This window comes from Lepisma saccharinum, chromosome 10 (genome assembly GCF_977018435.1).
Source record: "Lepisma saccharinum chromosome 10, izLepSacc3.1, whole genome shotgun sequence".
NCBI lineage: Eukaryota > Metazoa > Arthropoda > Insecta > Zygentoma > Lepismatidae > Lepisma > Lepisma saccharinum.
Window position 1 is genome coordinate 45710599 of NC_139238.1, and position 23514 is coordinate 45734112.

Genomic DNA, 23514 nt, shown 5'->3' on the forward strand with positions numbered 1-23514 from the left:
TTGTTGGATTATAAGTATGATAAATAAAGAATGTTTACAAATCTGAGGATATGAGGAACTCAGCGCCATCAATACGCTTAAAGCATCTGTTATGATAAAAAAAATTGTGTAATTATTATGGATAGCGTATGTGAGAGCTTTATATATTGCGTAACTTTCTGCAGTGAAAATAGAAGTGTCATGTGGTAAACAGAATTGTTTGTTTATATTTTGATCTGGAATGAAATAAGCACAACACACACCTAGGCGGTCTTTGGATCCATCAGTATATATGATTAGGTGTGTTGGCCATTTCTCTTTATACATGATATGTCTTCCTAGATCCCTGAAATGGATATTGCATTGAGTATATAAGAGTATGTCTAATTGATAAATTAAACGATGTTGAAAGGTGAAAGACTTTGCACGGGTTTCCGGGTCTATGTATTGGCAATATGCAAAATAAAAGAACGTGTGTATAGAATCTATGACTTTAGCTTCTGTCCATTGTTTTTGTATTTCAAACAATTTATTGAATGGATGCATATGATTTTCCCAGGTTTTGAGCAGAAATTTTATTGTTAATTGGATCTGTGTATGTGTCAAGCTAGTTTGTCTGCTTTCCATATATACACTGACATTAGAACAGGACTGCATGAGACCTAAGCAGGCCCTCAAAGCTTTTCTCTGTAGTATGTCTATTTTGTCTAAAAGACTTACTTTTGCACCCCCATAACTAAAGGCTGCATATTCAAAGTTTGATCGAAAACAATTCCTGTAAAATAGAAGTAAGATTTTGGGGTGGCCACCCCATTTAATTGTTGTCATACTACGGAGCATATTTATTATTTTATGGCCTTTATTGATTAAATGCGTAATGTGTGTATTCCATGTGAATCACCTGTCAAAATGTATACCTAAGGTAGGCTACTTTTTCATGGACATATATACCAATGCCCCGTTCCGTATCTTTGTATGGAGGTCCTATACAATGATAATGTGAAATTCTATATATTTCTTGCTGACGACCCTTAGTTTCTTGTAAACACAGTATTAAAGGATGTCTTTCTGTCACTAGTTTTAGTAAATCTACTTTACGTACAGAGAAACTATTGACATTCCATTGAAGTAATAATATCATATTAGTCAACTTTTATATAATTGATTAATTAAGAGGTGAGATTCTGTAAAACGGCCAGTAGGTACAGTGGCATCCATAAGTATTGCTCAGCAAATTGTCCATGACTATTTTCGTTGGTTTTTATCTTTATCCAACATATTTTTAAGAACTGTATTTTTATGTATACTGGTTCAGAGGTTGTAAGCATATTGTTTGATGTTGTGTGTCAGTTCTTGAAGCTCTCATTGCATAAAACAAAGGGAGTAAACATGGTGATGGACAATTTGCTTGTTAATACTTATGGATCCCACTGTACTGCATTTATTATGCACTTGAAAAAGATGCATTCTTGTGGCACAGAAACTACAAGAAAACAAAATACACACCGCAGAAGGAACATTATTAGATGTATAAATTCACACAGGTATGTACTATTGGTTTATATGGCATTTGAGGGGAAAAAATCACAATATTTGCACACAATAACGAAAGAGAAAAACATTTATATTGAAGATCTTCTATGGAGACATTATTATTAAGTTTGGAAGAAAAGAAAAACAGATGAACAGTGTTTCTGTTTTTTTTTATTTTTCAATAAATCTCTTTCATATACACTTGTCTTAAAGAAAACAGTGATACCATAAACTTTTAACAAAAACATACTAACAAAGCATTCCTTTGTAAACAAATATCCTCCCCATTTAAAATGAACTGACCAAAAAAATGGGGGAAATATAAGTCAGTTTCCCTAAAAAAATACATTGGCATTTATTTCTATACAGTCGACTGAAGACTACATTTTTCTTAAATGGTGTTAAATCTAGCTCACAGAATGTAAATTGAAGCTTACATGAAAAACTAGGTGTAACAAAAAATGTTCTCCATAATTCTATTACTGCTTGTAATCTCAATGTATTATAAAAATTACTTATCAGTAGTAACCAATTTATGCCATAAAAATTACAAAAGGCCTCTGAAATTGTAAAAAGTGTACAGGCATGCCTTACTTTACATTTTTGTTCATGTCTTATTTTTGGTTCTTGGTTTGGTCTTGTGCATATGCTGCTATGGTGTGAAACTCTGCTGTTGATTGGTTCATTCCCTTGCGACATGTCTCTTCAGTCTGAAAGCTGCCTAAGGCCTAACTGTATGACACTTAATGAAAATATGCTTTTTGGTGATAAATTGTGCACCAACTGACTTATTACTTTAATTGCACACTTGATATTAGTATTAATGTGCACTAGGCTGTTGCATGGCTGATGGCTGAACAGGATTTCAGTGCAGGCAATTGGACAGCTACTTAAAGAGTAAAATAAAAGAAGTTCTGGAACTATATGGGAGATTTCACACCAAAGTGACATACGACATGTGTCACTTGAGGGTTTCACCAATTGAACGCATGCTTGTGCAACCTGTCGTGCTGCTACGGTGTGAAACTCTGTTGTTGATTGGTTCATTCCCTTGTGAAAGCTCCCTAAGGCCTAACCATGCAATTATCCCCCCGTCGACACAATGGAAAAGGAAAGAAGACCACCTTAGTGACTTGAAAAGAGAGAGAAAGAGACTAGCTAGGAAAAGAAAAAAGAAGGCAGGGAAAGGTTTTGGGGGAGAATCGTTAACTTTATTTGGGCCACCACTTGGTAGGCTTTGGTCCTGAGATGGCCATTGTGTCCATACAGTTTTTACCCCTCGGTTAAAAAAAAAGGACTATTTCCTGTGATAGTTTTTAAACCAATTGGAAGATCTCACGCCAAAGAAACACATGACACATGTCACTTGAAAAAGGACAACCAACAGCAGCATTTCACACTGTAGTGGTACGACAGGCTGCACAAACCTGTATTTCATTGGTGAATTTCTCAAGTAACACAGGTCGCTTCGGTGTGATCTCGTTTAGAGGCACACACCTGTATCATGAATTCCCGAAATATTTCAAACTTTTCCCTTTGAGCAAGACATCTGTAACTACTCATAAAAAAATTTCTACAAATACTATAATGTTCCACCACTTCTTTCACTGCAGCTATCATTACTTCAAAGTAATGGGCCTCTAAATCTTCCTGCCATATTCTTTTCATAGGTTCACAAAAAATGTGAACAAATTTTAGTGCCCAAAAAGGCAAGTGGGAAGGTGTATTCAATAAATAAAGAAAGATTTATGACAATACCACATAAGAACAGCGTAAGAAGGTGTGTATGATATCAAACTATCTTGGGGATAAAATCATTATAAGTACTCAATTTATTTCTGATAAATTTACATGAAGATGGGAAAAATCATATTGAATGCATAAAAATCAAAAGTACTCGTATGATCAGGTAATTACTTTTCTTCAGCTCAAATTAACAAAATAGCAGCCTATTTATTTTTTCTATTAATTTTGGCATTAATTTCCTTTGTAGAATGGCAATTTTTTATACAAATGTACAGTGGTTTTCAATGGAAATAAGCTAGATACATGAAGGTATCCTGTTATATTTCTATTTCACGTGACCTTTTTACTTCAGATAATAATAATATATGTGATATTACTGGATAGTTTGCATATGCCCCTTCCAAAACATATTTCTACATGTGCACATATTTATAATGATTTTTTTAAAAATATGGGATAATGAATTTTAAAAAATATGGGAAAGATTGAAAATTGTAAAATTGGAGATCCACCAAATATGTTTGTGTGTGAAATAAATATACTTGATAAACCAGATAAAACTTGCTGCTTTTGCCAATGCTTGCAGTCGGTCAGTAGAAATTCATTCTTGATTGGGCAATGATGATAACACACAAAAATGGTCGCACTAACAATATAGGAACGATGGGACAGGTTTCCGCATTTTTAATCAAACATATCTTGACATCCCCCAAGTTAACAGCAATAATGAAATCGAATGAGTGATTAATTTAAATATATGAAAGAGCCACGGTGATTGTTAGATATTATGTGAGTTGGCACCTGGCAATATTGTTTACTATGTATTCTGGGCAATAGCCTGTGCAGTACTTTTGTTTGTTCTATGCTGCTATATTTTCTACTACCCCGGTAGTATGAAGATTGTCATGTTTTTTAGTGTGTTGTGCACATGTTCTTGAAAATATAGTCAAAAGGATATTTATTTATTTTATTTCTCAATCTTGTCCCTACATAAAGCAGCTCTGTGGCTCAAATTAATGGGGGGAACTTTACTTATCTGACCAGTATCATAAAGCACATGGACTCCCATGTTCTCAAATTTTAACTCTCTTCGTGAGCAGTCCTGGGTTTCATGTTTAGTGGGAATTCCAAAATGTAAGTGTTGCCCCCATAAACACTAACTGAATGTTGAAATTGAACAAGAAATTTAATTGAAACATTTGTTACAATGTAAACATAAAAACAGACTATCAACTTAAAAAACTTTTAGAGGGCAAGTACAATCTGTGACTTGCTGGAATGATCATAATCAGTGTGAGCAAATTATATTTGGGTTTTGGAGTGATGTTTTAAGCTGTAAATATATTACAGCACCTTTTCTTATTGTTTTTAAAGCTCCAGTCAACAATGAGTTGAAGAAATATCACTCATGCTACAGTTATCAAAGGTACAAACTGACGGATGCAGGCAGCAGCCACTGATTTCAAAGCCTGCCATTCCCAGAGCCTGGCAGGACCTTGGTGTTCAAAAGTGCAGCATTGATTGAACTTATTGCATTAGCCAATGAAAAAGCTGCCTGTCAAACCTTGGTACTCAAAAGAGTTGTTGCACATGGAGCTTGCTTTAGTTCGGTTCATCAAACTCTCTTGACCAAGCACTATTTTTGAGAACATAATGTCATAAAAAGAAATATTCAAGAGTGATCAAGTTTTCATGAAAGCCTAATTCAACAAGCGACATGCACGATTGAGAACAGCCACTAGGCATGCCAATATGATAGGAAGAATGAGCAGATTTTAATAACATGAAATAAATATTTGAATACACAACAAAACTTTTTTAAAAAATAATAATAATAATATAGAAGCCATCTTCACAAAGAAACAGAATTTATGCATATGCACAGAAGTAGAAAGTAAATTGCACATCCAAGTCAAGATGAGCTTTCTCATCTTTCTCAAAGAGAGTAAAAACTAATAACACATAAAGAGACAGGTAAAGTTCATACCCAGAATTAGAAGAAACATTTACTTGTTTTGATGCAATTTGATACTTTATATATCATATATAGTTGAAAGACCTTTTGTTTATACTTAAATATTCTACATACATATAAGAATAGTAAGCACATTTATTGAGGAGTAGCAAATGATTGCATTTTGATTGGTCAAGGAATAACACTCTGAACATTCTGACAAAAAAGGCATAATAGCGTTTGTCTTTTCTTCCAATCCATGAAGAAAGTGTTCACTTTATGAAACATGATTGATGCATATAATAACAAATTTACATAGATAAATGCGACATCAATGACTGTTATCTACTTTTAAAGGAAAATGGCAAGTTAGAATGAATTTGTGTCCACCTTGGTCCTTGGATCAAATAAAACTATAAGCTTTGGAACTGAAGACTGTGTAGGTTTTAGAAGATATACAGAAAAAACAGCTATTTTTATGCATTATTTTTGAGATTTTTCACCTATCTTGGCAATTTTTATACTAATTCTTGAACATTTATATTATAAAAATAATTACTAATAATCACAAATTAGAATAATCTTCTAATTCACATACTCTTCAAATAAATCTATTGCAACTACTATAATCCAACTATTCATTCAGGATATGCTGTAGTTGAATTATAAATCAAACTGACATAGTGTATACAGTGCAAGTACTATAATATAGTTTGTTGGTTATACATGCAGCCTTGTCATGTTGATTTAGGTGGACACAGATTGAGTTCATCCAGAATTGACATGGTATACAACCTTTTTATTCTCTTTCTACATAAAACACATTGTGAGTCACATTATGACCATTTCTACATTGAAGTTGAGCTTTGCAAATTCTTTACACATTTGTTAAACGCTACACAATAGCAATTGAAGTAGTTCTGTACGTGCATCTCATATGCACATGTGAATCTTAATATAACACAAGCATATTAGTTGTGAAAGGACCTACGTATACTGACGAATAAAGTGTTTGGACTAGATTATGTTGAGGACAGTAAATTCTTCATAATTTGACAATATTCTCTGAAACACAACCCATCTCAAATCACATATCACCACTATTGAAGTGTCGCACTTAAACTTGCTACAAACTAGCACTATGAATGATCATATATATTTCTTTAAAATCTCATAGGCAGCATTAATAATACCCCAACTGCAAATCGCTCTTGTGTAGTTTATGTGAAGACCACGATAAAGTTTCCTCCAGTCACGACCTCTTTCATTGTAGATGTCACAGAAAACTTTCCGCACACTTTGAAACTCTCCGCCTAACTGGCTCTGCATGTGAGTTTTTACAACATTCAAAGGATAAAAAAATGAACTAATGAATCCTCCTATGAGTGCACCACATATAAAATCTCTCAGCGTGTTTTCCCATACAGACGGCCAAGTAGGAATGCGATATATTGCTTCCTCGCGCAGTCTAAAAAACAACGCATTGCTAGGTCCATTGCGCAGCAAGATTGCGGACCAACCACGATAGAACTCCCCAACACCGTACACTCGCACGACCCTGCACGCATGCATCGTGTTCTGGAATTTATTATGGTATTTCTTATCTTGCAGCAAGGTTTGGATTCGTTCAAAAGGAGCCAAGACTGCTTCTGTACATCCAGCGAGCACGGCAGCTATATCTTTCGTCATTCCAGGATAATTGGTCGACATGAATACTGGTAACATCTTCTGGTAATGTTCATACATTCCAAACATAATTGCAACAGATACTGTTTTCTGGCATAGAGGGGGCAGCATTCCTCGATAGAGATAATACACTCCTTCAGTTCGTAGCTGTTGAATAGCTGTTGTTGTCCCTACATCATGCAACATCTGAAATATGCCATGAAATCAACACAAAGGCACTATATTAATTCATTGTTATGGCAGCAAACATTCATATTGATCAAAACAAGTTATGTGTGAGGAAAGAAAGAAAGTGGGATGATAGGTAAGTCTTACAAAAAAGTACAGCCACTTGAAGCAATTACAAGAAAAGTTTTCATAAATTATGGTAGCTAACACTCAATCATGTTCTGACTCATACATTCTTGTACTTATTGTATGTTGTTTTGTCTTCTTTACGCTAATCATAACAATTAGGGGCCATTCCATGTCAAATCAATAAGGTCCTAGACTTTACATTTTTTGATTCATTTGAAATTTTGCATACTGAAAGAGTCACCTAAGGTAGGAACCTATGCAAAGTTGCAGATCTTTTGTATTTCAGAAATTATCTAACGTAACTCCAGATCCCATTTGCTCCAGAGACGATTCCCCGCAGGTAAAACGGCGACAGCGAAAGCTCAGGCGAGGCCAGGCTGGTTCGGTAGCACAGTGGTAGAGCAATAGCACAGTATGCCAGAGAACTGGGTTTTGAGTCCTGGTCGAGCTTGTATTTATCGTTGAAAACTTTTACGTAGTACATCTCTGTGCCTAATCTTCAATAAATCTGTTATTAGTTTTAAGGACAATTAAAAACATTTTTATTCATAATATGTATGCAGAACTACATGCATATATACCCCATTTAATATTTAAGATCAGTATGCTACTACAAGGGATATTTAGATCCAAATTTATATGCACCTTGAAATTAAATATTAATCAATACATTATGGCATATAAAAAGGTAGGGGGGCAAAGTAAGCCTGCCTCCACCCGCATACATTCGAGTCCATGCACTTAGTGTCCGGGTACCTTTAAATAAACCAGGACGTCAGTTTCCTAAATTTAAACGGTTACCCTGCATTTTTTATTCTCCTTTTCGTCTTTATTTTCAATTTTCTTACATAAAATACAAATACAACTAGAAAATAAACTAGATGGAGAGTCTATAGCTACATTTAATAATCTTTAGTTTGTATTATTGTATTGGCCCATTCTGGTTCAAGTTTTGCAATTGTTTGTTGATTTACTAAGCATTAGTATGATTGGTAATTCATTAAACTTATTAGTAGCATAGATTAATTTGAGTTAGTTTTTAGTTATCTTTTTGTTAGTAAGGAATGCTATGTTTAGGAGGAATCACCAGTCTGGTAACCTGAACGATTATAGGTTTGAGGGGTAAATTATGGCATACGCCTAGGATTGCTGACAAATATAAAATTGGGTTTAATGATCTTTGGATCAAATGAACTCTTGCAGCATGGTACTGGGTAGGCTGACCATAATATTTTGACCCCAAAACAGGACATCTCAAAGAGGTCATGTAAAATCGGTTAAGTCTAGGCTACTTTTAAAATTATTGTTATTATTAACATATTATTTACTTAAGTATGGGTTATATAAATATTACTTCATAAAATATAAATGAATATGATCTCCTGTAGTCAAAAGGTATTAATTATTATAAAATCGATCTGGTCCCTTCTGAGCAATCTTTGAAGTTAGTCCATCAACGCTTAAGTTGATAAATGTCAGTATTTGTCTAATGAGTTTGTGTCAAGATGCAGGAATTTAAATTCTTGTTGTATTGAAACTCTACAAGCTTATGCACTTCTCTGCAAATTACGGAACACACAAAACAATACAATCCGCATCGAGATATAACTTAAACAGTAAACTCCTGTCTGCTCAAATGTTTACGATGACAATGGACCATTTTGATTGATATGAAGTGCTCAAAACGAAGTTCAGTTGGTTTGCCACGGTGTTGCCATGATGCAAGTTTAAAAATTCCATCAAAATTTCCTTTTAACAAAAAATGTCTCTCAAATTTAGCCTTGGGTTTTTAAGGCAACTCCTAGACTTTTGTAAAACGGGACAAAAAGTGGTATTTTAATAATATTGACGAGATGACCAGGACATGCCTCTGAAACAGGACGTATGATCACCCTAGTACCGGGCCAAAGCCCAGCAGTTCCCTAATACACCATGGCCCTTAATTCAGAGATAAACTGAAATGAATTGGCAACTGATACTTATTAAGTAAAAAAAAAAAAAAAAAAAAAGTAATAATATTATGTAAAGCGGCACTGTTGCCAGCTTTGGGACAATGTCCGGAATTTTGCTTATAGCGTCGGCCCTATGGACGCTGGATGGACTACATTTGGAGAGAAGCATGACCAAAAACCACTCTATGAGGATATGTACGTAACTTGCAGCAACTTTGAAAAAAAAAATGGAAATTACAGGGTTCAGAAATTTTGTATAATTACAAAAAAATTGAAATTCGGGCCTTTGCCCCTGCTTCATCCCATAACCCTTCATTGTCGAATGTTACATAAAATGTTGCTTTTTACTCATTCTAACATTTAGAATTTAAATTGTTCACAAAGATGCAGTGGTTGAGGAGTCACAGCCTTTTATCTTCAATTTATCCCATAGTAACAAAAGAAAACAAAGGATTTTTTTCAAATGGCACTTGTTAATAACACAAAGGATTATTTCAAATAGCACTTGTTAATATAAGTAATTGGTTGATTGATTGATTGATTTGCTTTATTTTACTTCACTTTTTGTGCCACTTTGGCTAATTTGCGAAGATGTGGATGACTGATGACATGATGAAATTGATGAATGGGCACTCACAAACATCCATGCTCAGGACAGGATTATAACCTGGGACCCCTGGCATTGTAGCATGATGTGCTAACCACTCCACCATGGGGGCTGACAATGGTAACAATGGATGTATTGTTTTGTAATTCGAGTATGTAATACGGTACCTTTAGACGTAAACTAATGAACAAAAAAGACGGAACTGAAATTAGTGTATAGTTTTCAAGAAATGGTACGTTATTGGATGCCATGTGCTAACATGTGGTTGGGGCAAATTTCGACAATTGGGCCCCCCGCATCCCCCCTGAATCCTTAATTGTCGGACATTGCTTAAAATGTTGCTTCTTAAGGCCGCATCACACGGAACTGGATTTCCAGTAGGAATGTCCTAGTTGGTGCTGGACTGGCTACCCTTCTGCTAGTTTTCACCTCTCACTATACTTGTTACCGTACTTGTGGGTATACTTTCGATCCCATAAGACATTGCGCAGAGCAGACAATCTAAAAATATGGACAAGCAATTTGAAGAATGTTGTAGGAGAATTACTTTTGTTTTAAAAATTAAAAAAAGAAAGTTATGGACTAGAAATTGGCTCAAAAGAAAATATGGTAATCAATGCAAGCTCAACAAGCTTTTTAACAAACTCGGGTATGCATATTCATACACGAGATTCGCAGGATTCATTCACTGAAACAATATTTTTTGCAACATTCAATGCACTTGTAAAAATAAGGAATTTCATTATCGGCTAATCATATTTCTCACATATAAATCTCATCGCTTTGCATAGATACCGAACGAACTGAACACGAATGCGAATCATTTCAGTCCTTTATCGAGAAACTAACATAACAAACCTACACTCGGAAACCACAGACAAAAAATTTCCTTCTGCAAACTTAGATTATCTTCACATTGCCAAACTTCTGTCTGATTGGCTATTCCACAGAATCCAGTCGATGAAAGCCAGTTGCAATTAGGACATGAACATCAGTGCAAAACGAGTCAAGCAGCCAGCCATCACTTCCAGTCAGGTAGCCAGTTCAGCGCATAATCCAGTTCCGTGTGATTCAGTCTTTACTCATTCTTGCTTATAGAATATATTTTTTTCAAAAACATGCAGTGGTTTTGCAGTTAAAGCCATTATTAAAAATCTAATCTATAAGGGTGGATAAAAGTCATGATTTTTAATGATTTTTTTTTTAAAAAATAAATCATGCTTAAAATTGCTTGGCACCATATATACAGATATATGTTTTTTTTTTTTTATAATAAGGCTTTTTCTAGTAAATGGCCCTGTAAATTATTTGAACAAATTGATGAAACCAAATAGAAAAATATTCTGAATCTGTATATATGAACCAACTATGGAAATGTTCGTTGTGTGAGTTAATGAAACTTTAATGTTTATTTACAGTTTAATGATAATGACACTATTTACGGTTTAACATGATTAGTATTTTGAATATCTTTCAACACAAAAGGTTTGCTATCTTTGACCATAAAAGTTATTGAATTTTAAATCAAGAGAAATTTAAGTCTGATTATAGTATACATATTCAGTTCCTTTCATATTTTAATTCCTTTCTTTTCCTTCCATACAGCATAATAATAAACACCATTAAATGATTACAAGATTAATGTACTTTCACCAAAATTGATTCTGTTATCTATAAAATCCTTATGTACATTATTCTATAAAATATTTAAAGTGATTTAAATCAGTTATTATTTTTAAAAAATTACCTGATTTAAATCAATATCTCTTGAAATCTATCCCATAATAATACAGCCATAACAAAGGGGAAATAAAGGACTTTTTCAAACTTCACTTGTTAATAGTAGTAACAATGGATATATTGTTTTGTAATTCCAGTATGTCATACCTTGATATGCATACTAAATATAAAAAAAGACAGAATTGAAATATCATGTATAGTTTTCAGGAAAAGGCACATTAAATTGCTGCCACACGTTGCTGGTCAAAATATCAACCATCCGGTGTGAAGGGGTATACATGTGGCAGATGAAACTTCGACCTTCCGGTGGCTAAAGGTTAATATTTAATTTCAAGGTTGCATGTTAATGTGTAAAGATCAAAAAATTTGAAAGGGGTAAACTTTTTGAGTAGGGCATCGTCTTTTAACCTTTAGGAGCCTGATCATCTCGATCGAGATGCCCTTAGGGAAACCTCGGGTGCCCGATCGTCTCGATCGAGATGCTTTGTCAAGGTTGTAGTTTTTACGTTATAACTTTGCTATTTTTGGCTAGAATTCAGATTTTCTTTTTTCATATTGTTGTTAACACATGTATTTAACATAAATGATTCTTGCACATTTTTTTTTCATAAAAATGGCGGGAAAAAGGCGACTTCTTTTTTGCGTCATTTTTCAAGGGAAAAATTTTGCCAACAAAGGCCATCCGGCTTTGTTGTTCTAAGGCCATCTGGCTTTGTTGTTCTAAAGCAATGCATTTCCCTGACCCTTGGAAACTGCATTCGAAGGAAGTTTGTTTATCGGTACCCGGGATCAAAAGGAATGTTTTCCGTCCTTTTTTACAGGGGGCGCGGGGGGAAACCCCAATATTTTTTTTTAAAAAAAAAGATTTTTTGGATTCCCCCTCTATATATATGCCGAATGTGCATAAATTTTATATCGTCTGAATCTGTGATTTATTCCGCGTACAACAGTATATCATTCATCTCTCTAGGGCAATTAGCCTCTGAGCTACAGTCATTTTAAGGAAACGTTGCATTTTGAAGCTTGAATCAGTGGCATGCTGACCATTCCTTTTGGGGGTACAACTCGTATTACATTGGTCATACGATAATAATGCAAATATTTTTGTGTTCGTTACATAGGGTGACCAGACACATACATTCAAAAAAGAGGACAGAGCATGGCGAAAAAGGAGGACAGAGTCATAAAAAAAGAGGACACAGCAAAAAAGGCTATACATTTGCTCATAATTTAATCAATATACAAAAATCTTACCATCATTTTGCTCACAGATCCTTTTCAGAAGATCTCTTTCAATAACTTCATCTTACCTTTAAGCAAAGAAAGCAACTCCTAATCTGTTTTTTTTTTAACAAATTACAAAGAATACCTATAATTTGAAGCACAGAATTTTACTCCTTTTCTAATTCTTGGATATTAGACTGGAATATCTCCACAAGTGAATGCAAATGTAACAAGTAAGATTCGCTTAAATTATTTCGAAAAGTCAAATTAAAATTTTAGGTAGTTTAGATTGGGTAGAGAAATATGATTTCAATGCCACGAACATTTCTAGCACTCTTTGAACAGCAGGGGAAGGTGGCAACCACCTTACACTTTACCTCCTATTTGTTTTTTCCATTCTTTAAAACTGGATATTTTCTTGCAAGATCATACACTTTCGCTTCTTTATTTCATGAAAGTAAATATTACTTAGTAATCAAAATTCTCACTACGCATTTCTGTATTGCGTATGTATAACTCGAAAAGGAACTGGCCGACCACTGTGGTGGAGTGGTTAGCACACCGCACCACAACGCCAGAGGCCTTGGTTTCGAATCCTGGTCTGGGCATGAGTGTCCTTCATCAAAATCATCATATCATCGCTCATACTTATCTTCGCGATTAGCCAAAAGTGGCAGAAAATCAAAGTAAAATAAGAAAATCAATCAACCGAAAAGGAACTGCACAGACTACATGCGTTGCAGCAGTCTCAGCACTTAATACTAATGACTGGGGTGCGGAAATTTGCCTATTTGCCTTTTTTATTCCTTTGTAGTAAACCATAGGCTTTCATGTTTAAACTTTAAAGTTAGTTTCATGGAGTTTCTATTCCGAAAACACATTTTTATAGTGCCTATAAATTCCTATTTTGATGGTTAGTGCCTATTTTGCTTAATCGTGCCAAAAAATGGATATTCTGCAATTTTTGCATACTTCAGATTTTTCTTACATGCATTTGCCTTTCCCTATATTGAAATATGTAAGGCTTTGTTGATGTTGTACTGACGGAAATCTGGAATTCGCCAGATTTGATGGTCTGAATTGGAACATTGTTCTATATATTTTTTTTTTACTATGGTGCAAATCGTTTTTTTCATCTTTTGTTGAAATTCACAGTCGTTAGCACAAGCTCTTTTTGTGAGAATTACTTTAACAGACGATTCCCTGCAAATGTGAATTTTGATCAAAAGAGTATTATAGTGTTAGTCGCTAGCGCACTTTATGTATAAAATGAAGTGCTAATATAGTATAACTTTGCACTGTAAGAAGAAAATTGAAATAAGTTCACATCCATTGCCTATTTTAATGTATTTTCTTAGTTTATGGTGCTTTTTTAAGTGGCCATTTTCATCATTTTGGTGCCTATTTGACTGCCTTTTTCAGAGGTTTTTAGTGCCTTAAATATGCACCCTACTAATGACTCAGTTGGGAAAGTGATTGTATTGAGCTCCCAGGTGCTAGGTGAGCATTGCTAGAATATTTAACACGCCCTGAGTGAAGCATTCTGTATGCAGCACATTTGCTATGGTCAATGCTATACTCCTTCCAAAAAAGGACATTTACCGATTTCTAAAAAATCCACCCGGATGCCGGACAGACACCTAAAAAGGAGGACATGTCCGGATAAGAGAGGACGTCTGGTCACCCTATCCTTACATGCCAGCGATAACTTCCATGTACATGTCCACACTGTCATGTACTTTTTTCTTGGGGGGGGAGGGGAGGCAAATCTCCATTTTTTACGAAATTTTGGGGGTTCTCACCTCCCCTGCCTGCCACATATATGTCAAATTTGCATAAATTTTATATAGTCTGAATCTCCGGTTCATTCCACGTACAACAGTATATCATTCATCTCTCTAGGGCAATTTGCCTCCGATCTACACTCATTTAATTGAAACTTTGCATTTTGCTCAAAATCGGCTCAGGCAGCAAGGGGGTTACCGGTGAAAATGGCCTCGGGCTCCTAAAGGTTAAAAAAACGAATTTACCTTCCTCTGGTCTCACACTGGTTAACAATCACACTAGCCAAAATGTGTTAGGTGACCAGGTTTATCAGCCATTAGGTCAAATTACACATGATGCACTTCAAAGGGAGAATACAAATATTTTATGCTAAATGTAAATGAGAAGGGTGAATGAATATCTATCATATGGGTCACAACAGCAGGGCCAAGAACTCAGACTGAAAGCACACGTCCGTACAATTTCCATTTAACGGCAAAATCAACCAGACGCACATGCATGCCCACGCAAGAACTAGAGAGACTGGCACCATCGTCAAGGACGTCACCATGCTTCTCATACACCAAGGTTTGTCCGTAGATAATTTCATTACATTATGACCAATAGTTTGATTTTTATAAGCTAATTCAGGTGTCAAGTTCGAGTGGAACTCCTTGTATTAGATTCCTTTTACAAAATGTACACAAATCTACTATATTATGCAAGTGTTTATATACTACATAGCCAGAAGTCATCGGACATCCAAGTGAATGTGGTGGTAGCCTCATGGTCTGGGGGTTTTTCCTGCTTTGGACTCCGGCCATTAGTTTTGTTCAATGGCAACATGAACAGTGATGTTTATGAGGACATTTTGGACAGCTACACTGTGGCAACAATTTGGAATGGGCCTTTGTCTCTATCAGCATGATAATGCTCCTGACCATAAAGCAGGGTCCATTGCATCGTGGTTTGAGGATGATCAGGTGGATGTGCTTAGCTGGCCTGATCAAAGCACATACTGGAATCTCATAGAACATCTTTGGGATGAACTGGAGCATTACTGGAACCCCATAGAACATTTTTGGGATGAACTGGAGCATTAGTTGGTGCCAGACCCATTCGACCGCAAATCACCTATGAACTATTCACGAGACTGCAGGACGAATGGGAAAAAATTCCCCAGCAACAAATGAGAACTTAATGGAAAGCCAGCCCCGAAGAGAAAATGCTGTACTAATAGCGAAGGGAGGTCCAACATCTCATTAGTTAGCTGGCTGGTGTCTTTGGAATAAACAGCACTGGGTGTCCGGTGACTATATACTGTATTTAATAAGCCGACCAAAATATAAAGTTAACACTTGGGGAAAAAACATACATTTAAAAAAGGTGGCATTTTTGCAAGTACTGCTTGTGTCTAGATTAATTGGTAAAAATTTACTATCCTTCGGACACCTCTAATTTTTTCGTTTAGTCAATTTTTGACATTCGAGCTTAAGTATCTGCTTCGCGGAACATTCCTGAAGGTGTATCAACGTTGTTTTGATGAAATGAATTACAATTTTTCACATTACCAGTACGTCTTTCTGATAGGCCTTTTCGCTTGCCTGAGACGAACTAACCTAACCACGCGCCAATGGTTCGTGGGGCTAGCGCCAATGGTTCGCAATTATTTCCAATTTCTAGATAGTGATATTAACACAACACCAAATTTTAACTATGTTTCCTAACCTAACCGAACTAACCTATCCATGCGCCAATGGTCAGTGGGGCTAGCTATTCTCCATCGGAGAATTAATTTTCAACGAACAACATGTTTCAGCTATGAAACATTCCCACATCACACAAAACACCTTCCCGATGTTCGACAATGCTACAGGAACTTATTACGGTAAGTAGTTTCTTCTGTAAAAATAAATAAATGTGTCCGAAGGATAGTAAACAAGTACCGATTAATTTAATGTTGAAAGTTAGTTGTATTTTCAATTTTCATATGAGTGTATTTTTACAGTAGAGAGATAAATGAAAGTTGTGAAAGAAGAAAAATGCAGCCAAGTAATGTATTTTCATTGATTTCAAAATTTGGAGAAAAAAACAACCAAAACAGCTGCAGAAAAAAAAACATTTTTTCCCCACAAAAGGCATTTTGGTAACAGTTCGTTATATCGGAGACACATTAAAATCGGATATTTTGTGTTTTGCATGGTTCGTACTTACCAATCGTGTATTGCGGAACATAGTTCAAGGTGCCATTATGCTTTTTACACGAAAACAAACACAATTTTTCACATAGAGAGTAGTTTTTGTTATTCCTTTTTTTTGCTTCCGTAACATACAATATAGCGGGCAGAGGTTGACTAGCGTTGTAGGTATGCAGTGTTTCCAACCTTCTTCACCAAAAAATACCTACTATAGTGGAACCACAAGGAAAGAAACCTGCGCAGAACCTCATCGCGCTGGCGGGTGGGGAAAAACACAGGGGGCAGAAGCCTATGGCGCAGCCAATGTCAGTGATGCCAGACCTATTGATTTCACGGGAGAATTCCTTAATAAACTATTGCTATGGCACCTCCAACGGCCTGCTCAAAAACACGTTTCCTGCTCACCTTACTTGAACATGGAGGGGACAGATAGAGTGAAATCCACTCAGCCATGAAAAGTGCTGTTTGAACTGTGAAATTATGTCAAATCTATTTCTATTTTAGTTATTTTACGTCACTTTGTGCCTCTACGGGTAAGTACGACAATATGGATGAATGAAAAACAAGAAATTTGCTACAGCACGAAGTGGTACAGTTCAATTACAAAGGAAATAATGCACCCCCTCCCCCGTAATTGCTTCCAACTTTCATCGTTTGAAAATACTTAATTTTCTATCCTTAATATACTATTCTATACTTAAATACTTAATTTTCTACAAAATTATATAGCGGCATGGACATCTAGAAGGAAGTGCAAAAATGGTCGCCACTCCCCTTCCCTTCTGGAAAATTAATGTTGACATAAAAGTACCTATTATTTCAGATGTATGAGTTGATTTCAGTCACAGTAATTTACATCCATTATTATAATAAGAATGTATGAACGTGATAATTTCAAACTCAAGTGGCGTTTTCTGAGAGAGCAACATTATTACGGGATAATATGCCTCATTTACCCACCTGATAAAAATACAGTACATTGTTTCCCCTTCGCTGGAAAAAATCTGCGGACGTCGCCCCCCCACCCCAGTGCGCATGCCTATGGCACACCCCGCCCCCGAGAACGTCGTTCGTCTGCTACTATTAGGTCATCTGATTTTGTAGCAGATCTTCTGGTTTCCCAAGGAACAATCTCCGATTTTTTCAAGTCGGACCTGGCAACACTGCCCCGAGCACCGACATTGGCAGAGAAGATGCGCGAACGCATTTGACGGAAGGTTTTTTTCCTTGTGGTCGAGCTATATTGTGTTCGTCACGTGTGCAAATTGTACATTATGCACGGGTAGCTGACGGATAGCCCCATGAACTATTTCTGACAAGGTTAGGTTAGGCAAGCATAGTTAAAAAAAAAGGAGGTTGGAAACACTGACAGGGGGTTACGTCATCAAATGTATGCAGCATCTGGTTCATGTAGCGAAAACAATGACACTTGTGCATCGGTGAGATATTTCTCTTGAAAAATACATGATTTCCCGGTGAAATAGATTCCACAATGAAAGAAAATACCTTGACGAACGTTAAAAACCTTAGAGAAACTCATTCCCGTTAGGAGTTTCTTTTGTAAAAATGAAGAAATGTGTCTCTGATATAACGAACTGTTACCGGCCTTTTTCCCCGACCACTTCCAACTCTACATGTAGCCCAAAACTAAACACTGTCCCAAGTTACAGAAAAATCACAAGAGGCCCTGTTCTCGCTACACACTGGAATGTGGAACTCTCCTCCCAAATTATGCAGACACCACAGATACATGTAATGTAGTCTGTGAGCTATGACATTTCAATGTATATAGTTCTTCGGAGTGGACAGTGGTATTACAAACCCTGAAACTGAAATTAGGGTAAAAGTTAGATATAGTGAAAACACATTTCTTCAAATTTACAGGAGAAAAGACGGGAAAGTACTTACGGAATTGAGTTCCTGTGGACTTTTGGAAGCTGGGAACAGTGTTTTTTCCATTCGTGCAACTTATTCGGCCGGTAAATAATGTAATTTTCGACATTCATGTATCTCCGTTGCATGAGAGCTCATGCCACCATTACCACCGACTACGTGAATCAAATGTTCCATGCGTTCGGTTATGTAACCCCCCTGTCAGTGTAGCAACTACGCGGTAGTTTTACAAGATGACGTGTGAGCAGGTTTTTTTCCAATTTAATTTTCTATGTTTGCCTAACCTAACTGAACCTAACCTTCTGTGAATGGTTTGTGGATTAATTTTTAGCCTAAAAACCATCATTTTTCGGTTAATAAGTGTTAGTGAAACAACCACGCGGTAGATTTACAAGATGACGTGTGAGCGTTTTTTTTTTTTTTTTGTTTTTTTCTATTTAATTTTCTGTTTGCCTAACCTAACCTTCTGTGAATGGTTTGTGTATCAATTTTCGCTTAAAAACCTTTTGTGAATAGTTTGTGCGGCATTTATCGGTTCATAAGTTTGGAAACAATGCATTTCAGCTGACGACAGACAACGTGAGTCAAGATTTGCCCGCCGAATTAGCAACGACCAATAAATACTTGTAATGTTAAAAATTACGCCTTTTTCAGTGAAAAAAAACAACATAATTCCAAGTTGAAAAATGGGTACTTGTTTACTATCCTTCGGACACATTTATTTATTTTTACAGAAGAAACTACTTACCGTAATAAGTTCCTGTAGCATTGTCGAACATCGGGAAGGTGTTTTGTGTGATGTGGGAATGTTTCATAGCTGAAATTCATGTTGTTGGTTGAAAATTAATTCTCCGACGGAGAATAGCTAGCCCCACGAACCATTGGCACGTGGATAGGTTAGTTCTGTTAGGTTAGGAAACATAGTTAAAATTTGGTGTCGTGTTGGTATCAGGATCTAGATATTGGAAATAATTGCGAACTATTGGCGCTAGCCCCACGAACCATTGGCACGTGGTTAGGTTAGTTGTTAGGTTAGGAAACATAGTTCAAATTTCATCAAAACAACGTTGATACACTTTCAGGAATGTTCCGCGAAGCAGATACGTAAGTACGAATGTCAAAAATTGACGAAACGAAAAAATTAGAGGTGTCCGAAGGATAGTAAATTTTTACCGAAAAATGGGTAACAGTAGTATAAGCCGGAGACATGTTAAACTTGTTTATTTTCAAATAAAAATCATTGCTACTTACCTCATATGCATACCGGAACATTTTTCAAGCTGGGGATCACTTTTTTTCCATGAAAAAAGTGTTATTCTTAACATTATAATCATTTATTGGTCGTTGCTAATTCGGCGGGCAAATCTTGACTCACGTTGTCTGTCGTCAGCTGATATGCAGTATCGTCAGTTGATGTGCAGTGTTTCCAAACTTATGAACCGATAAATGACGCACAAACAATTCACAAAGGATTTTTAAGCGAAAATTGAGGCTAGACTCTACTTTACGTCCTTATCTGCATGGTGATTTCTTCTTTGCGTTCGTGGTGCAGCACCCGGCATCTCTTCGGGTAAGTACCTTTTTCTTTTTACACTTTCTGTTCACGATAGCCCCACTATCCATTCATGGGGTCGAGGTATGCCTATGAGGATAGGTTAGGCCTGTTAGGTTAGGTTCCATTAGCACTCATTTCACCCCTAAATATGTGCTTCATCATCTAAAAAATTCCTCAGTACGTTCAATTATGCATATCCGGACAACATCGGTTTTTCCAGATTCACTCCTTCAGGAAATTTTTTCTCGCTTTGGGATTTACGTTGTTGAATTCCTTATAAAATAAGCTTTCCAACGATATATGACACATATTCCTTAGGAAAAGGACGTAAACTAGAGTCTTACCTTAAATTGGAAAAAAAAAAAAACGCTCACACGTCATCTTGTAAAACTACCGCGTGGTTGCTACACTGACAGCGGGTTACATGATCGAACGCATGGAACATTTGATTCACGTAGTCGACGGTAATGGCGGCACGAGTTATCGTACAACGGAGATGCATGAATGACGAAAAATACCTTACTTACAGGCCACATAAGTTGCACGATTCGAAAAAACAATTTCCCCGGCTTCAGAAAGTCCTCAAGAACACAATTCTGTAAGTACTTTCTCGTCTTTTCTCCTGTAAATTGTAAGAAATCCGTCTCCGGCTTATACTATCATTACCGAAAAATGTTCTGCTATGCATATAAGGCAAGTACAAATGTAAATAATTCGGAAATAAACGAGTAAATTGTGTTTTCACTATATTTAACTAGTACCGAAATTAGAATGTTCACAATCTTATATTGCAAAAACCTGATCAGTCAGTTACTCAGTGATTTTGTAAAGGCTCTTTAGGAATGCTGTTGGGAACGAGTTTACAATACCGGACCACTCTCCAATTTCTATGAAATGTCGCCTACTCACTAATTGTGAACTCCTAAACACGAATCTGCATGTACTAATTGGCGGTCAAGTATGGAAATCGAGAAAAAAAGGAAATAAACTATGTTTTCTTAACGTAACGTAACCCTACCATAAGAACAATAGCTCCACGGAAGACGCCATTTTCCCAACATGAAGAAATCAACAGGCAAGACAAAGTATAGTTCTCGTAGCTAAAATATTAGGTATACCAAATATTAATTTTTCTTTGTATTTATGCTAATGGAACCTAACCTAACAGGCCTAACCTAACCTCGTAGGCATTCCTCGTCTTACGTCAGCAAGATTGTTGTGCATAAAGGAAGACCATTAACGAATTGCGAAAAAAAGATGGTTCCGAATTGCTGTGTAGGGACAATCAGCGTGGTAAATCGCAAGGTTATTTTACACTTTCTAGACGTAAATGTACAATTTTAACAAGCGACCGCCAAATATGAACTACAGTTACGTCATCAGGACACCGAAATTAGTAAGTAGGCGAAATTTTATAGAAATTGGAGAGTGGTCCGGTATTGTAAACTCATGCCTGCTGTTGTTAATACAAGTTTTAGAACATTTTTTTAAAAACAAGGGCTTCATGGCATCTAAAGAACAGCTAGTTTAATATGTGAACGTTCTCTCTCTTATTTTAAGCTAATGAATCAACTAGGCCCTGTATGGTTTTGTCCTTACCTGTCGAAATATAATTTTATTCAGTGGAAAAGTGATCACAATATTGACAAATGCAGCTCCCCAACCGCACATAAATTCCTTCCTATCAAATGTAAAGGCATCCTTTTGAATTAATGGAAACATCTTCATTTTAGAGGTGGAATTACTTGGTTGAGGAAAATATGTTTCCGAGACAAGCGAACTCGGTTCGCTGGATTTTTGAAGCAGTTGTGTCGTGCCAGGAGAAGAACCCGGCATTGTTGTTCAATACGAAGCTAGGCATAAACAAGTTGTCAAGAGTTCGTAATTCTCATCGATTAATAAGTTCGTCCCACACATAGCTGCTACAAAACTACTGTTAATCCACTGTCACATATCATCGGTTTTCGAAGAGCTTTGTGGCCGATTATTAAATATTTGATCTGATCCTATAAGTAAAACATAAATAATTATTTTCACTTTAAAGACTCTAATGTTTACATTTGTTACTTCGTCCGTTCCAGTTTTAGGCGCCACAGACTAGTTCGCAATCACACCACAGATCATAATGTCAAATCTTACAGTGATCATCTTCTTTTTTTAGGCAGTGTCTGCTGCCACGTTCTTTTTCTGCTGGAACCTCAAAAAAGATGCGCGTGGCAGCAGACTCGGTCTTTGGGTGTGTTCCGAAAGTCTTAACGAAACGAACGCATTCAACGAAAATAACTGGGCTCGTGAATCTGGTGAAACCCGTTATTTTACTGACTTATGGGACACTCTAGGCGAAAGCGCAGGCGCAGCGTTTTATTTAGAGAAAGTTTCCGCATGGCGTCAGCGGAAGGAATGTCCTTATGGCAAAAATAAACTCTATTATGGCCACTGTTACTCATTTTAATCACATTCAAGGAACGGTCAAACCATACTTATCTTGTGCATGTTGCTTCATATCGCTATCTGTTAAAATTATAATACATTTTCCGAACTAGTGCAGTTTGAATCCACCAGCACGCGCTTTGTCTGCAAGGAGCAGACGATTTTCACGGAACAAACCAGCATCCTGTCCCGTGCGTTTGGTGAATCTCGTTCTTGCACGAAACGCACGGAATGCGACTTTTGGGACAGCATAATGAAACTCACGAAACGCACGGAAGCACTTATGGAACGGCCAGTTACCATAACTCGTTTAACGCGTTAAACTCGTGCGACTTTCGGAACGGGCCCAATGTCTTATCGTGATTTCATCATGCTATGTATGCAATTACGTCTGAAACACATACTGTGGAGTTGTAGCGATTACTTTCACAAAAATGTTTTAAGATTATGTCCCTTAGCATTCTTCTAACCTAAATGCTCTCGTAGTTAGGTTAGGTTCTGTTAGCACTAAAAAAAAATCGCTAAGGGCCGGTTGCACCATCTCCACTTAACGTCTTATCCCCCACTTAACACCGTTTTGCGGTTGTTCAATGTCCGCCTAACGTTACCTAGCACTTAAAGTCCCGTGTAACCTAAGTGGCGGTCGGGGCTCCGCCTAACGCGTTAAGTGCCAGGTAAACATGGAAAAGCAGTACACTGTGCAGCCAACATATACATGCAGCACCTAGTATAATCTGTGTTTACACTTTTATAGTTGATAAAATGGCAAGGTCTCGATCAGCTGTTGCAAATTGCGAAAGTTTGCTGCATGTTTTGCATTACCAAATAACAGCAAAAAAAGGCGGATTTGTTAATTATCCCAGGAACGGCAATAAATAAAGCAACGTTTGTAAATATATGTGTAGAAATGAATATTAGATGGTCATTTTCGTGTGTGTTCCGAAAATGTTGTATAT

At 36.5% G+C, this 23514-nt stretch overlaps 1 protein-coding gene across 1 annotated transcript; it reads right to left on the reverse strand.

Annotated features, from left to right (window-relative positions):
• Window positions 1-5109: 5109 nt before the first annotated feature.
• LOC145993896 (mitochondrial nicotinamide adenine dinucleotide transporter SLC25A51) lies at window positions 5110-22228 on the reverse strand. The gene is made up of 2 exons (XM_083129791.1): window positions 21728-22228; window positions 5110-7084 (listed from the first exon to the last, which is right to left on the reverse strand). The coding sequence occupies exons 1-2, from the start codon at window positions 21962-21964 to the stop codon at window positions 6362-6364; spliced, it is 960 nt and encodes a 319-aa protein (XP_082985917.1). The 5' UTR covers window positions 21965-22228; the 3' UTR covers window positions 5110-6361.
• Window positions 22229-23514: the final 1286 nt, after the last annotated feature.

What these genes read in the sequence shown, in the direction of transcription:
- LOC145993896 (XM_083129791.1), bottom strand. Translation starts at nt 21,964, where the DNA reads ATGCCGGGTTCTTCTCCTGGCACGACACAACTGCTTCAAAAATCCAGC. An exon ending in ATAAAATTATATTTCGACAG is followed by an intron (nt 7,085 to 21,727) that starts GTAAGGACAAAA and finishes GGCATATTTCAG; the next exon opens with ATGTTGCATGATGTAGGGAC.